This window comes from Coregonus clupeaformis, chromosome 24, assembly GCF_020615455.1.
Source record: "Coregonus clupeaformis isolate EN_2021a chromosome 24, ASM2061545v1, whole genome shotgun sequence".
Taxonomy (NCBI): Eukaryota; Metazoa; Chordata; class Actinopteri; order Salmoniformes; family Salmonidae; genus Coregonus; species Coregonus clupeaformis.
This window is the reverse complement of record NC_059215.1, coordinates 56,063,860-56,077,915: the sequence shown is the minus strand read 5'-3', so window position 1 is coordinate 56,077,915 and position 14,056 is coordinate 56,063,860. Positions and strand designations below refer to the sequence as shown.

General features: G+C 46.0%; 1 protein-coding gene across 2 annotated transcripts; it reads right to left on the bottom strand.

Moving 5' to 3' along the window:
* Nucleotides 1-365: 365 nt before the first annotated feature.
* On the bottom strand, nt 366-12,541 carry LOC121537559 (baculoviral IAP repeat-containing protein 7-like). Of its 2 annotated transcripts, none has more exons than XM_041845163.1 (9): nt 12,470-12,541; nt 4,408-5,139; nt 3,380-3,479; nt 3,185-3,263; nt 2,988-3,033; nt 2,004-2,219; nt 1,163-1,228; nt 828-1,058; nt 366-731 (listed from the first exon to the last, which is right to left on the bottom strand). In XM_041845163.1, the coding sequence occupies exons 2-8, from the start codon at nt 5,060-5,062 to the stop codon at nt 856-858; spliced, it is 1,365 nt and encodes a 454-aa protein (XP_041701097.1). In that variant the 5' UTR covers nt 5,063-5,139; nt 12,470-12,541; the 3' UTR covers nt 366-731; nt 828-855. The 2 variants fall into 2 exon arrangements, with proteins under 2 accessions (XP_041701097.1, XP_041701098.1); XM_041845164.1 differs by having other exon boundaries at nt 828-1,055.
* Between the last annotated feature and the right edge of the window lie 1,515 nt (nt 12,542-14,056).

Sequence of the window (14,056 nt, the reverse complement as noted above, 5' to 3'; positions counted from 1 at the left end):
CTACACTGCTTCTTGACACACTGCTCACCCAACCCAGAAGCCAGCCGCACCAATGTGTCGGAGGAAACACCGTACATCTGGCGACCATGTCAGCGTGCATGCGCCGGCCCACCACAGGAGTCGCTAGAGCGCGATGAGACAAGGACATGCCGGCCAAACCCTCCCCTAACCCAGACGACGCTGGGCTAATTGTGCGCTGCCTCATGGGTCTCCCGGTCGCGGCTGGCTGTGACACAGCCCGGGATCGAACCCGGGTCTGTAGTGACGCCTCAAGCACTGTGATGCAGTGCCTTAGACCGCTGTGCCACTCGGGAGGCCAAATTATGTGTACTTTTAATCAACTGATTCTGGGTTATTTGTTTTAGGGATTATTCATATTTTGTACAAATACTAACTATAATCTGATGTGCAGTTGGACTGATTCGCTTGCTCTCCCAGTTGATCTCTGTAAACATCAATAATGATATTACAAATGTGTTTATTGTATTAAAATAAATATGTTCAACAACTTCTATTACAGCCAAAAAGAGGCCATTTTGATTTTGGAGGGTATTTTGAGCAGGGCAAATTAACAGCAGAGCAGTGTTCAGGTTAGGAGAGTGGATCAGATCTGTCAGGCATCTAACATCCAGGGGACATTTTCACAACGTTCTCACAGCACCTATAGAAAGATGTGAGCCGCTCCGAGGGGTTGTAGAATCTTTCTTCATTTGTCAAAGGCAAACAAAAGCCTAAAAGGGAAACAAGGATTTTGTGTATTGGTGTATTAGGTATACTTTAGGGTAATCTTGCCATACAAATATACACGCATACACACACTGACTCACACAAGGGTCTTGTACTTGAATGTGTCTCTCAGGACATGAATGCTCGGACGCTGCCTCTGATGGTGGCTCTGCAGATGGGGCAGTGATGCAGGCTGGCAGCACAGTCACTACACACCACCAGGTGACCACAGGGGATGAAGACGATGGACACCAGCTTGTCCATACACACCTTACAGGTCCGCTCCTCCTGCAGCTGACGCAGGAGCTCCTCAGGGGTGGGGTCTCCAACTGCTGAAATACAAACATGAATTTACAAATGTGAGTGTGCACAAGCGTGTGTGTGTATGTGTGTGTGTGTGTGTGTGTGTGTGTGTGTGTGTAATATGACCTCTGACCTTTTTCTCTGATGGGTGTTTGTGTCCTGACCCCTCCTGCACTGGGCCCCTGTCTCTCCATCGGCTCTGATGGGGACAGAAAACACAAACAAGGTTGAGACACATGGTTACACACAGTAACCTGATCTATTTACATCGTTAACAAGAGTCTATATTTGTTGTTTCCCAATGTCAATCCAATCCAATCAATTCAGATGCACAAGAATATCAAAGGGTTGTGTAAAAATGTGAATGTGGTCAACATCAGACAATGGTCCAGCAGGCTATTTTTAGGACACCCCCTAGGGTCAAAGTGTAATTACAAAGATGTAGGCTGTTTATTAAAGTTATGGCCTTTACCCCTGCTCTGTGGGCCCCTGGACTCTACCCAGCCCATAACCATCTGCTGGTCCCTACCTCAAGACAAGTACTTCATCCACTACCAGGGTATATAGTAGCAGCACCTGCCTGGGTATAGCTCACAGGGGTCAGTAGGGGTCAATCCCTAGACATTTACCCTATCTGAAATAACCCATTGCCACCCTTACGGAAAAAATACATGAATTTCACATGTGATCACATGTGAAGTGTTCCAAGAACACGTTTTCATGTGATCACAGGTGATCTTATGTGAAGTTGATGTGATAACATGTGACAACATGTAAAGCAACATGCAATAACATGAAACTACACATGTGAACACATGATCACATGTGAAGTCTTCCAAAAACATATTTTCACATGTGAAATTTCATATGTGAAATCATGTGGTTTTTCTGTAAGGGCCTTACAATGTGCTTTGAGCATCAGGAAGCTCTATGTAAATCCAATCCATCATCATTAATATAATCATCATACTCACCCTGGACTCTGCTCTGCAGCCCCCTGGTCCTGTCCTCCTCCTCAGCAGCCAGTACGTCAGTGACCAGGTCAGACACGGAGGTGTAGTGCTGGCCGGTCAGCAGGTACTTGGTCTGGACCAGACTCTCCACCAGGCCAGCCTCAAACCCCATCTGGAGCACGGTCTGGACCACAGGAGACAACATGGCTGAGGGTGCGCCCAGACCACCCACCACATCTGACAGAGGGGAGGAGATGCCAGGGGAGGGAGCGAAAGAAAGAGGGAAGAGAGGAACGGAGGGTGGGGGAGAGAAAAAAAGAAGGTGGGAAGGTGGGAAAGAGATAGAGTTATATATAGAGGGAGAGTTTCACTGAAAACTAATAGCACTGAAAAATGTTTCAATCTAGCCGAGGCAATCTCTCTCTCCATGAGAAAACCAAAAGAGATATGTGTTCAAGCAAAAGGAATGACCTTTTCCCACTCCTGTAAAAAAAAGATGGATAGCAGTGCAGATTCAGCAACAGTATGTGATGATAAGTGTGAGCATTCTATCATTTGATAAACAGCCCAGTAGAGAGAGCAGTACCCCAGGGTGTCTGACTGGAGAGAGTAGGCAACCCAGGGACCCACATCACCTCTCTGACACACAAACCACAGCAAGAAATTCAGTTTTCAATTGTGCTCTGATAGCTAAAGAGAAAAGCACCACTGAGGGATCCAACTGTTTTTCTGCCTGTTCTCTAAAACAGCCGAAACAAGCAGTATTTGTGATTATCCAGCTACATTCACGTGATTAAGTGCCCACTTATGAAATACTACATCCTCTTAGACTGCAGCCAGGGGGAAGCAGCATATTAGTTCCAAGGCATTCCATATTTATTGTGTTTGTGCAGCACAGGTTAACACATGGAGCGGATTACCCTGTGATTTCATTTGGGGGTGGTTAACAGAATGAAGTGGATGTAATGTAAGTTTCAATGTTTTCATTTGTATTCTGGGACTCACCATTTTCTGAGGTGATTTCTCGGGACACCGGAGTCTGTGATCCACCCTGGAAAACAAATCCACCCTCAGGATCTAATCTGTAAGTGCCCTAACACACTACAGCGACCACTACGGTTATGATGGCACATTATGAATATGCAAATGACCCTGACAATGGATGAGAGTGAAGGACAACACTGAGGGATAAAGGTACTTACCACAGTCTCTCTGTGGAAGTGGGTATCCTGGATATTACTGACATAGTCACGCCCTCTCCTCTGGATCAGGAAGTCACATCTGAGGAAAGAAAGAAAGAAGTAGTCTACTGACCCAGCTGCACCATGGACACAGGGTCAAAGGCATTACAGAATGCCTTTTTACAGGTTGTGTGTGTTGGTGCTGTTGTGTGTTACTGTGGGAACCACTTGGCGTGCTCCTGCCAGGGGTCATCTCCAGGTTCCCAGTTCCTCAGCCCTCCGTCACAGTAAAAGCATTTCACGTTGTCACCGTAGCCTAGGAGTGTGGGACACAGACCAAGTATTATCACAGCACTTATGTATCATTATCACTGACATAAAGAGTCACATGAATATTAGACACACACTAAAGGACCACATTTCTTTCTCTCTCTCTCTCTCTCTCTCTCTCTCTCTCTCTCTCTCTCTCTCTCTCTCTCTCTCTCTCTCTCTCTCTCTCTCTCTCTCTCTCTCTCTCTCTCTCTCTCTCTCTCTCTCTCTCTCTCTCTCTCTCTCTCTCTCTCTCTCTCTCTCTCTCTCTCTCTCTCACACACACACACACAAATGGACATATACATACAAATATACTCCCACACCCACACAAACATATGCATACAGTACACACGGACAGTAGGCATACAGTACACAAAACAGCATGTGTTTGCTGTCCATGGGTACACAAACACAATGACACAAATGTTCACAATGATACACACAGACACCCACAACATTCCTGCTGTGAGAATGTGGATTGTGTTATTGCATTTCCAAAACTGAATTCCAAACAAAGGAAACGTTTTTTCTCTAATTCTCTCTCATAGTCGCTTTAATGTCTAAGCTTTAAATACCACATCAGTCTAAGCATTACAGTGATGGCATGTTCTCCTTTACGCAGTCCGAGTCCTGTCCAGCTTTTTCTGTCCACAAATACATGACTCAGCGTCACTATTGTCCCATGAACTCACACACAAAGACTGGAAACTCGTAGTGACCACTGTTCCACTACCCTGCTATTTCTGAAAATCGAATTGCTAGTGCGTAATTGCCAAGGCGTGCGTAACTTTATCCAAAAGCTTCACCAAACATTAATGGGACTTTATAGGGAACCAAAAGCAAGATGCAAGTTATAAAACTTACCCAACAGAATTCAGAAAAGTTTACATTCACAACACACACTGTCACCATCAACAAAGACTATTGCGTACCTGTGTAGAAGAATCCTGCCCTCACCAGAACACCGGCCTGGACCGAAGCACCCGTGGGCCAGTTGTGGAAGGTGGTTAGCCGGGATTCCTCTAACTCCATCTCGGGGTAGACAGCCTGCCCGGCTGACCCCTGGTCGTCCACAGTCATCCTCTGGAGCTGGCTCAACAGCTGGCCGTCCACGGAGTCAGAAGGGGACCCGGGGATGACAAACAGCGGGATATTCCCAACGGCTCTACCCAGCATGAAACTACAGGTGGGGAAATGCCTCTTGTGTTCGACGATCGGACTGTCCCCGTGGATCCAGTTCCTCAGGATCCCTCCACAACAGAAGCACTGCACCTTATCCCCGGGCCCCAGAAAATAGAATCCCGCTCTGGCCAGGTTGGCCGTGGTGACTGGTGCGTCCCTCGGCCAGTTTTCAAAAGTTCGAAGCCGCTCCGCCTCGCCTCGCATCTGGGGCTTCTCCAGAATATACAGCATCTCGCTCCTGTCATCCGTCATGCTCGGGCTTGTGGTGGCTTCTTTCTCCTTCGGTCCTGTGCCAGTCATCCCCTTTCCGTTCCATAGTGGACTGTGCGGGTGGGAGTGCGGAGTGCCCAGTGCTGGACATATATTCCCTGCAGCTGTATGAACGGATTGCGCAGTAACCCACATCAGGCAGCGTTCCAGAACTCACTCAACAGATGCCAGAATGCGGTCAGTCCCATGCGGTCAAACCTCTCAGCTGCAACCTGGACTCAGGGGTAGACATAACATAGTAAATGTAAATCTGGAACACTCCAATTAGTTGATATGTTACATTTCGTATGTATTACTGTGTAGCTGTCCATCATAATCGATTTCGTATAATATGTTTCGAATTACAATTCGTATGAAATGTTACAAATTGCAATTCCTACAATATGTTAGGAATTGCAATTCCTACAGTATGTTATGAATTTGCTAAATGTATGATATGTTACGAATTCCAATTTGTTGTGGCTAACATTAGCTAGGTTAGGGGTTAGGGTTAGTGGTTAAGGTTATGGTTAAGCTGTTAAATTCTGAGCAGTTGTTTTGGGGAGCTTAAGTGATACCCACTCCAATTTCGGTCAGAAAATAGAAAGTGACATATCATTCGAAAGCTACATCACTTGTCTTTTTTTAAATCAAGCTCAAATCTTACTGCTGGGGATGTCATAAGATGCCACCACTGCCCCCCTCAACTAACAATAAAATACAATTCTTAATGTGATGAGTAGCCTAAGTATAGGACATGATTCGGTAACAGTAGTCACTGCAGCCTAAAGTAAATTGAAATGAATTTGCTAAAATTATATAATTACTGCTGTCTATACAAAAATAAATACAAAATCATTCAAAATACTTCATGATTTAGCCACAGAAGATCATTTGCTTCTTTTAAAGCTGTGGATTGTTTCAAATCACAAGCATGTAGGCCTATTTGCAATTTCTGCAGCGCGGGTGGCAATAGGCCTAGCTGATTATTGAGATGTGGCTGTGAGTGAAAAGCAATGCATCTAAAATGTGTGACGATAATGTCTTGAGTATAATTTGAAATGTTGAGACAAGAAGAAGGGGAGGGGTGTGTGGCAAAGATATTGGCATGTCTCTCTCCAGGATGTGCTGAGCTGTCTCCCGCCAATTCTTGCAGATTCATTGTTTTATTGTGCTAATTGTTTGCCCATTCATTGTAAATTTGTTATAAATTCCCCATTACATACAGTGGGGAGAACAAGTATTTGATACACTGCAGATTTAGCAGGTTTTCCTACTTACAAAGCATGTAGAGGTCTGTCATTTTTATCATAGGTACACTTCAACTGTGAGAGACGGAATCTAAAACAAAAATCCAGAAAATCACATTGTATGATTTTTTAATAATTAATTTGCATTTTATTGCATGACATAAGTATTTGATCACCTAACAACCAGTAAGAATTCCGGCTCTCACAGACCTGTTCGTTTTTCTTTAAGAAGCACTCCTGTTCTCCACTCATTACCTGTATTAACTGCACCTGTTTGAACTAGTTACCTGTATAAAAGACACATGTCCACACACTAAATCAAACTGACTCCAACCTCTCCGCAATGGCCAAGACCAGAGAGCTGTGTAAGGACATCAGGGATAAAATTGTATAGTTATCAGTTATTGTGGGTTGTTGTATGTAATTATTGTAGGTTAGTATTGTATTCGGCTGTGCCCAGCGTAGCCCAGCGTAGCACGAAGCTAGCTAGCTAACCCACCACCGGGACTAGCTGGCGAGTAGCTATTAGCAACGGTATAGTTATTTCACGCCTGAGAGTGCCTGTAATTACGCCAGCTGGCTGCCTACAATAATTACATACAATAATTGCCTACCATTCAGCTGTTTCCTAACCTCATTGTCTGAACCGTTAACGTTAGGTAGCAAGTGGCTACTATGCTTGAAATATTAGCTAGCTTGTTGCTACCTGAATAGCTACTAGTAAACAATAGCTGGAACGACCGTGCGAACAGACGCGAACTGGCTGAGTCAATTCAGTGGCTAGCTTTGCACTTGGCTAGCTAACAGTAGCTGCTAGGGGTAAGTCATAACCTACATTTGTGTTTTGTTTTTTACATATTGATAGCCCGAGTCGTTCAAGGAATTTGGGACATGGGTGACTAGTTAACGTTAGTTTGGCTCTCTCTGTGTGTTCGTGCCGTGAAAGGAGGGGTTCTTCTTTGTCTGAAAGCAATGGCTAGCTAGTTTGCTAACTATTCTAGCTAACTAACTGGCTGAATAAGTTGATGAGAGACTCTCTCAAGCTGTCGGGACTAACCCACAACGTTAGACACGGACACGAACGATCTGCTTGCGTGTTGATACACTGGTGGTTTGTTGTGGCAGAGTATTGGCGCTAAACCGTGTTGCTGGAGTCCGGCATGCTAGCTGGCTGTGGTGTCATATGACTTGATGCCCGGATGATTTTCACGGAATAATACTGCACCTAGTTAGCTAGCTGAATAAACTGAGTTAGTCTATTCCTAGAAACATTGAACCGCTGTAGTTTACAACAATTATAGTTTCTGAGGTGGAAGTTGGGAGAGTTATATTTGGGAGTTGTGCTGAGGGAGGCCCCGCTCTCTCCTTTCCCAGATGTTTAGTTCATTTCATTCCGATCTCCTCTGCATTATTGTAGCCATTTGCTGCAGCCTGTCAACTATGCCTCTGCCTATCCCTGTTCTCTCCTCTCAGCACAGGCTACACAAACGCCTCACACAGCGTGGCTGCTGCCTCTCTAACCTGGTGGTCCCTGCACGCACCACCCACCTGGAGTTCCAGGTATCAGGCAGCCTCTGGAACTGCCGTTCTGCTGCCAACAAGGCAGACTTCATCCCAGCCTATGCTACCCTCCAGTCCCTCGACTTCTTGGCGCTGACGGAAACATGGATTACCACTGAAAACACTGCTACTCCTACTGCTCTCTCCTCGTCTGACCATGTGTTCTCGCATACCCCGAGAGCATCTGGTCAGCGGGGTGGTGGCACAGGAATCCTCATCTCTCCCAAGTGGACATTCTCAATTTTTCCCCTAACCCATCTGTCTATCTCCTCATTTGAATTCCATGCTGTCACAGTCACTTGCACATTTAAGCTTAATATCCTTGTCATCTATCGCCCTCCAGGTTCCCTTGGAGAGTTCATCAATGAGCTTGACGCCTTGATAAGTTCCTTTCCTGAGGATGGCTCACCCCTCACAGTTCTGGGGGATTTCAACCTCCCTACGTCTACATTTGACTCATTTCTCTCTGCCTCCTTCTTTCCACTCCTCTCCTCTTTTGACCTCACCCTCTCACCGTCTCCCCCTACTCACAAGGCAGGCAATACGCTTGACCTCATCTTTACTAGATGCTGTTCTTCTACTAATCTCACTGCAACTCCCCTCCATGTCTCCGACCACTACTTTGTATCCTTTTCTCTCTTGCTCTCCTCCAACACTACTCACTCTGCCCCTACACAGATGGTAATGCGCCGTCGCAACCTTCGCTCTCTCTCTCCCGCTACTCTCTCCTCTTCCATCCTATCATCTCTTCCCTCTGCTCAATCCTTCTCCCTCCAATCTCCTGATTCTGCCTCCTCAACCCTCCTCTCCTCCCTTTCTGCATCCTTTGACTCTCTATGTCCCCTATCCTCCCGGCCGGCTCGTTCCTCCCCTCCAGCTCCGTGGCTTGATGACTCATTGAGAGCTCACAGAACAGAGCTCCGGGCAGCTGAGCGGAAATGGTAGAAAACTAGACTCCCTGCGGACCTGGCATCTTTTCACTCCCTCCTCTCTACATTTTCTTCATCTGTTTCTGCTGCTAAGGCCACTTTCTACCACGCTAAATTCCAAGCATCTGCCTCTAACCCTAGGAAGCTCTTTGCCACATTCTCCTCCCTGCTGAATCCTCCCCCCCCCCCCCTCCCTCTCTGTGGATGACTTCATCAACCACTTTGAAAAGAAGGTTGACGACATCCGATCCTCGTTTGTTAAGTCAAATGACACTGCTGGTCCTGCTCACACTGCCCTACCCTATGCTTTGACTTCTTTCTCCCCTCTCTCTCCAGATAAAATCTTGCGACTTGTGACTGCAGGCCGCCCAACAACCTGCCCGCTTGACCCTATCCCCTCCTCTCTTCTCCAGACCATCTCCGGTGACCTTCTCCCCTACCTCACCTCGCTGATCAACTCATCCTTGACCGCTGGCTATGTCCCTTCCGCCTTCAAGAGAGCGAGAGTTGCACCCCTTCTCAAAAAACCAACACTCGATCCCTCTGATGTCAACAACTACAGACCAGTATCCCTTCTTTCTTTTCTCTCCAAAACTATTGAGCGTGCCGTCTTTAGCCAACTCTCTTGCTATCTCTCTCAGAATGACCTTCTTGATGCAAACCAGTCAGGTTTCAAGACTGGTCATTCAACTGAGACTGCTCTTCTCTGTGTCACGGAGGTTCTCCGCACTGCTAAAGCTAACTCTCTCTCCTCTGCTCTTGTCCTTCTAGACCTGTCTGCTGCCTTTGATACTGTGAACCATCAGATCCTCCTCTCCACCCTCTCCGAGCTGGGCATCTCCGGCGCGGCTCACTCTTGGATTGCGTCCTACCTGACCGGTCGCTCCTACCAAGTGGCGTGGCGAGAAGCTGTCTCCGCACCACGAGCTCTCACCACTGGTGTCCCCCAGGGCTCAGTTCTAGGCCCTCTCCTATTCTCGCTATACACCAAGTCACTTGGCTCTGTCATATCCTCACATGGCCTCTCCTATCATTGCTACGCTGACGACACACAACTAATCTTCTCCTTTCCCCCCTTCTGATAACCAGGTGGTGAATCGCATCTCTGCATGTCTGGCAGACATATCAGTATGGATGACGGATCACCACCTCAAGCTGAACCTTGGCAAGACGGAGCTGCTCTTCCTCCCGGGGAAGGACTGCCTGTTCCATGATCTCGCCATCACGGTTGACAACTCCGTTGTGTCCTCCTCCCAGAGTGCGAAGAGCCTTGGCGTGACCCTGGACAACACCCTGTCATTCTCCGCTAGCATCAAGGCGGTGACCCGATCCTGTAGGTTCATGCTCTACAACATTCGGAGAGTACGACCCTGCCTTACACAGGAAGCGGCACAGGTCCTAATCCAGGCACTTGTCATCTCCCGTCTGGATTACTGCAACTCGCTGTTGGCTGGGCTCCCTGCCTGTGCCATTAAACCCCTACAACTCATCCAGAATGCCACAGCCCATCTGGTGTTCAACCTTCCCAAGTTCTCTCACGTCACCCCCCTCCTCCGCACACTCCACTGGCTTCCAGTTGAAGCTCGCATCTGTTACAAGACCATGGTGCTTGCCTATGGAGCTGTGAGGGGAACGGCACCTCCGTACCTTCAGGCTCTGATCAGTCCCTACACCCAAATGAGGGCATTGCGTTCATCCACCTCTGGCCTGCTGGCTCCCCTTCCTCTGCGGAAGCACAGTTCCCGCTCAGCCCAGTCAAAACTGATCGCTGCTCTGGCACCCCAATGGTGGAACAAGCTCCCTCACGACGCCAGGACAGCGGAGTCACTCACCACCTTCCGGAGACATTTGAAACCCCACCTCTTTAAGGAATACCTGGGATAGGATAAAGTAATCCTTCTACCCCTCCCTTACCTTAAACAGCTGTGTCTGTCCCGAGCTCACTGTCATGGGAAACTCTGAGGGCCCAGAATAGGCTAGTTGATACAACGTTGCAAGTTCGCTAACGACAGCTTCGGGCCGGACCTTCATCTACAGTATTCAGTCATTGGGCCGGACCCAGTTGATTGATTTGATACAATGTTGCACTTCACTAGCGATAGCTCAAGTCAAGACTGATAGAAAGGGAGGCAAACAGGTGGAGTAAAGACATGAATGTTATTGAAAGAACCTGCATTTTAATCAGGATATTTTCTGTTTTAATTTGTTAGCTTTATGTATTTTTACTTAGTTGACAATGGAAGTTATAGGCCTACTGCTACATTGGCCAGTAGGCTTTCTCTTAGTTCCATGAGCTCATTTCTTTAGCCACCAATGGCTCACTGTGAATCATATGGCAGAGGCTGGTGCTGTCCAATCAGTGGAATTTTTACTTTTAGATGTTTATAATTTTTATTCCGATTTGAATTATTAACCACTTGAAAATGATTTTGAGAAACAAAAACGTTATTATTGAAATTAAACTGTTCCACAAAAATGTGCATATGAAAACCATAATGGTAGGATAAATTGTAAGCTTCCCCAAACTTGAAACTCACTCGCCGCCTAGGAATAGACCTTTGTGAACAGAGCGTACTGTGTAATTACAACGTGTGTGTGAGAGAGATTACAAGAGGGGTGTTGTAATTAAGATTGTGCCTATTAAAACTGAGCACAAATGGACAGCTATGCGATCCATCATGGAGAAAAGCGCTCACCTCGATTCAGCACCAGCGGGTGGAAAGCACCACTCGCTGGGCCACACCCAGCACTGTGTTGCTTGCTAGACTAGTGGGCTAGTACACCTACGTGTTTGACATGGGCAGGAGCAGGCCTGCGAGCCGAGGACGAGACATTAATTGATATTGTTCCCATTCCACGTCTATCGAGTGGCGCAGTGCTCTAAGGCACTGCATCGCAGTGCTAGTGTGCCACTAGAGAGCCTGGTTCAAATCAAGGCTCTGTCGTAGCCGGCCGTGACCGGGAGACCCATGGGGCAGCGCACAATTGGCCCAGTGTCGTCCAGGGTAGGGGAGGGAATGGCCGGCAGGGATGTAGCTCAGTTGGTAGAGCATGGCGTTTTCAACGCCAGGGTTGTGGGTTAGTTTCCCACGGGGGGCCAGTATGAAAAATTAAAAATTAAATAATGTATGCACTCACTAACTGTAAGTCGCTCTGGATAAGAGCGTCTGCTAAATGACTAAAATGTAAATGTATCGTATTGCAGAGCTTGTGTTTGACTCTAAACCCCCACAACTGAATAGATAAGAGCATATCATGAGTGCACTACTTACAAAACAGAGCTGAGAGCTCTCCATGCAGAATGGGGCCCATATATACACTTTCCATATTTTTTTCTCTCTATCAATAATGCAACAGAAAAATGGTTTTATAGTTTAAATTGCAACAACACAAATTCTTGCAGTTTTACTAGCTTACCACCAGGGGGTGCTGCAGCACCTCCAGCATCCGGCCTTCCCGTGGCTTTGGAAAGGGTACACCCTGGTGCTCATCATAATGCAATGCGTTTCTTTTCCATCCACATTTAAAGGCGCACTATGCAAAAATCCCTACCCCATTTCATGGTTGCTCAAATTCTAATAGTTAGCCTAATTTCAGTTTCTGTAACAAAACAAGCATAGAGCTGTGAAATATGTTTGCAATAACAACAAATATTGTACTTCCAGCTGTTTGAAGCTGGTGTACAAAACTGAAAGTAAAAGACGCAAAAATGAAACTTAAAAACGAGAAGCATAGAAATATCACACATAGAACAGATACATTTCTTTGTGAATTTGGTCAGGTCACCCAAAAAGTTACATATTGCAGCTTTAATATGACATTACCTTGAATGCATCCTCCATATGCACCGTTGATTTTCCTCCCTGTCTGTATGTCATTTTTGCACAGTGAGGTAGGCCTACTACCCAAACCAAATCAAACCAGAAGCATCTGGTTTCAAGTGGCCAAGTCAAGTCATGTGACCTACTAGTGCAAGAACTGGGAATCAGACATGAGATCTGATTACATCAGTGAAAAGGTTAAGACTTCAGCATTCTCCTCATATGTATATCATTCCTGCAAGACAAAAATTGTGTTCCTATGGGAATTTGTGCATGTTTAGGGTGCCACCATTAGGTGAAAGATATGACTTTTTTTAATACTTTTTTTTAAGCAAAAAAACATTTTGGAATAGTTTTGGTGACAGATTTTATTTAAAACCAAGACTTTCAAGTCTCTTATTCTCCAACATGGGGACAATTTGGGAACCAAAACCCCCCTAAATACAAAACATATTTATATTTTATTTTTCTTTGCTTTTCATTGCCTGCTGTTGCTCTGGCTCTGTAATTGTCACATTGTTGCAGTACATCTGTATCATAATCCCATGGTTCTTTCTTATCTAACGTACTAACTATAGCTATAACTGGGCTAATAACTCACTAACTAGCAAATAATATGAACAAATGTGCACACATGGCTATATGCAGCTCTCACTTTGATCTCAAAACAAGTGCATCTACTCACGGCCGCTCATACTGTAGCCTAAACACAGTCCAGTTCAAAGTGTATGGCACAGATCCATATTTGGCTATGGCTATTTGCATATAGGCCTATTGCAGCTCTGATTGGTTATGGCGCACCGGTCTGTGTAGAGTAGGGGCCTGAGTTGTGCCTGTCAATGCAATAGAATCCTACTCCAATGCCATCTTGCATAGTTCGTTTTGTTTCGATATATTACATTGAAAGTGGCTAATATTGCATTGATTCAATCACAATTTCCACAGTAGAGCAAAACATTGATAGTGTTAACTAAAGAGGAAAACTGTAGAAAGTTGAGTGAAGTTCAATCTCACGCATCTGCGCGGCAGTCCGAGGGGGGGCTGCACACCCGCGCATGCGCGCAGCTTAGAGGGAACATTGCCTGTGTCTGAATGTGACTCCTGCAGCTGTCTTGGTGTCTATCACAACAACAGCAACATTTAACTATTTATTGAAATGATTGCCCCTCATTGTCATGTATTGAAGCTGTTTTGCAGAGGGCTACATATTCATACACTTTCCATAACTTGTCACTGGGGAAGAGGAGAGAGAAAAGGATGGTGGAAGCGGATGATGAAGTGGATTCTGAATCTAATGGTGTCCGAATCAAGGAGAATTGGAATATTGTCCAAAATAATGGAAAACGGTGCAAAGTAGTGATGAGAATGACACTTCGTATCTTGTAGGAGTACGGTTTGTTAATGAGGAGCAGCTGATCGAATTACCAATCTTGAGGAATCCATTTGAGATATCCAAACTGGTGGAGAGAATGCTGGGTAGAGTGAAGGCTGTGAGGATCACGAGAGGCGGGCTTGTTTAGATTTTTTGTGCTTCAGCGGATCAGAAGAAACGTGTGTTGCGTCTCACCCGATTTGATACGTTTGAAGTGT

Coding starts and splice junctions, on each gene's coding strand:
- LOC121537559 (XM_041845163.1), bottom strand. CDS start 5,062: ATGTGGGTTACTGCGCAATCCGTTCATACAGCTGCAGGGAATATATGT. Junction 1,229..2,003: donor GCTGCAGAGCAGAGTCCAGG/GTGAGTATGATG, acceptor TGTCCCCATCAG/AGCCGATGGAGAGACAGGGG. Junction 1,059..1,162: donor AACACCCATCAGAGAAAAAG/GTCAGAGGTCAT, acceptor TTTGTATTTCAG/CAGTTGGAGACCCCACCCCT.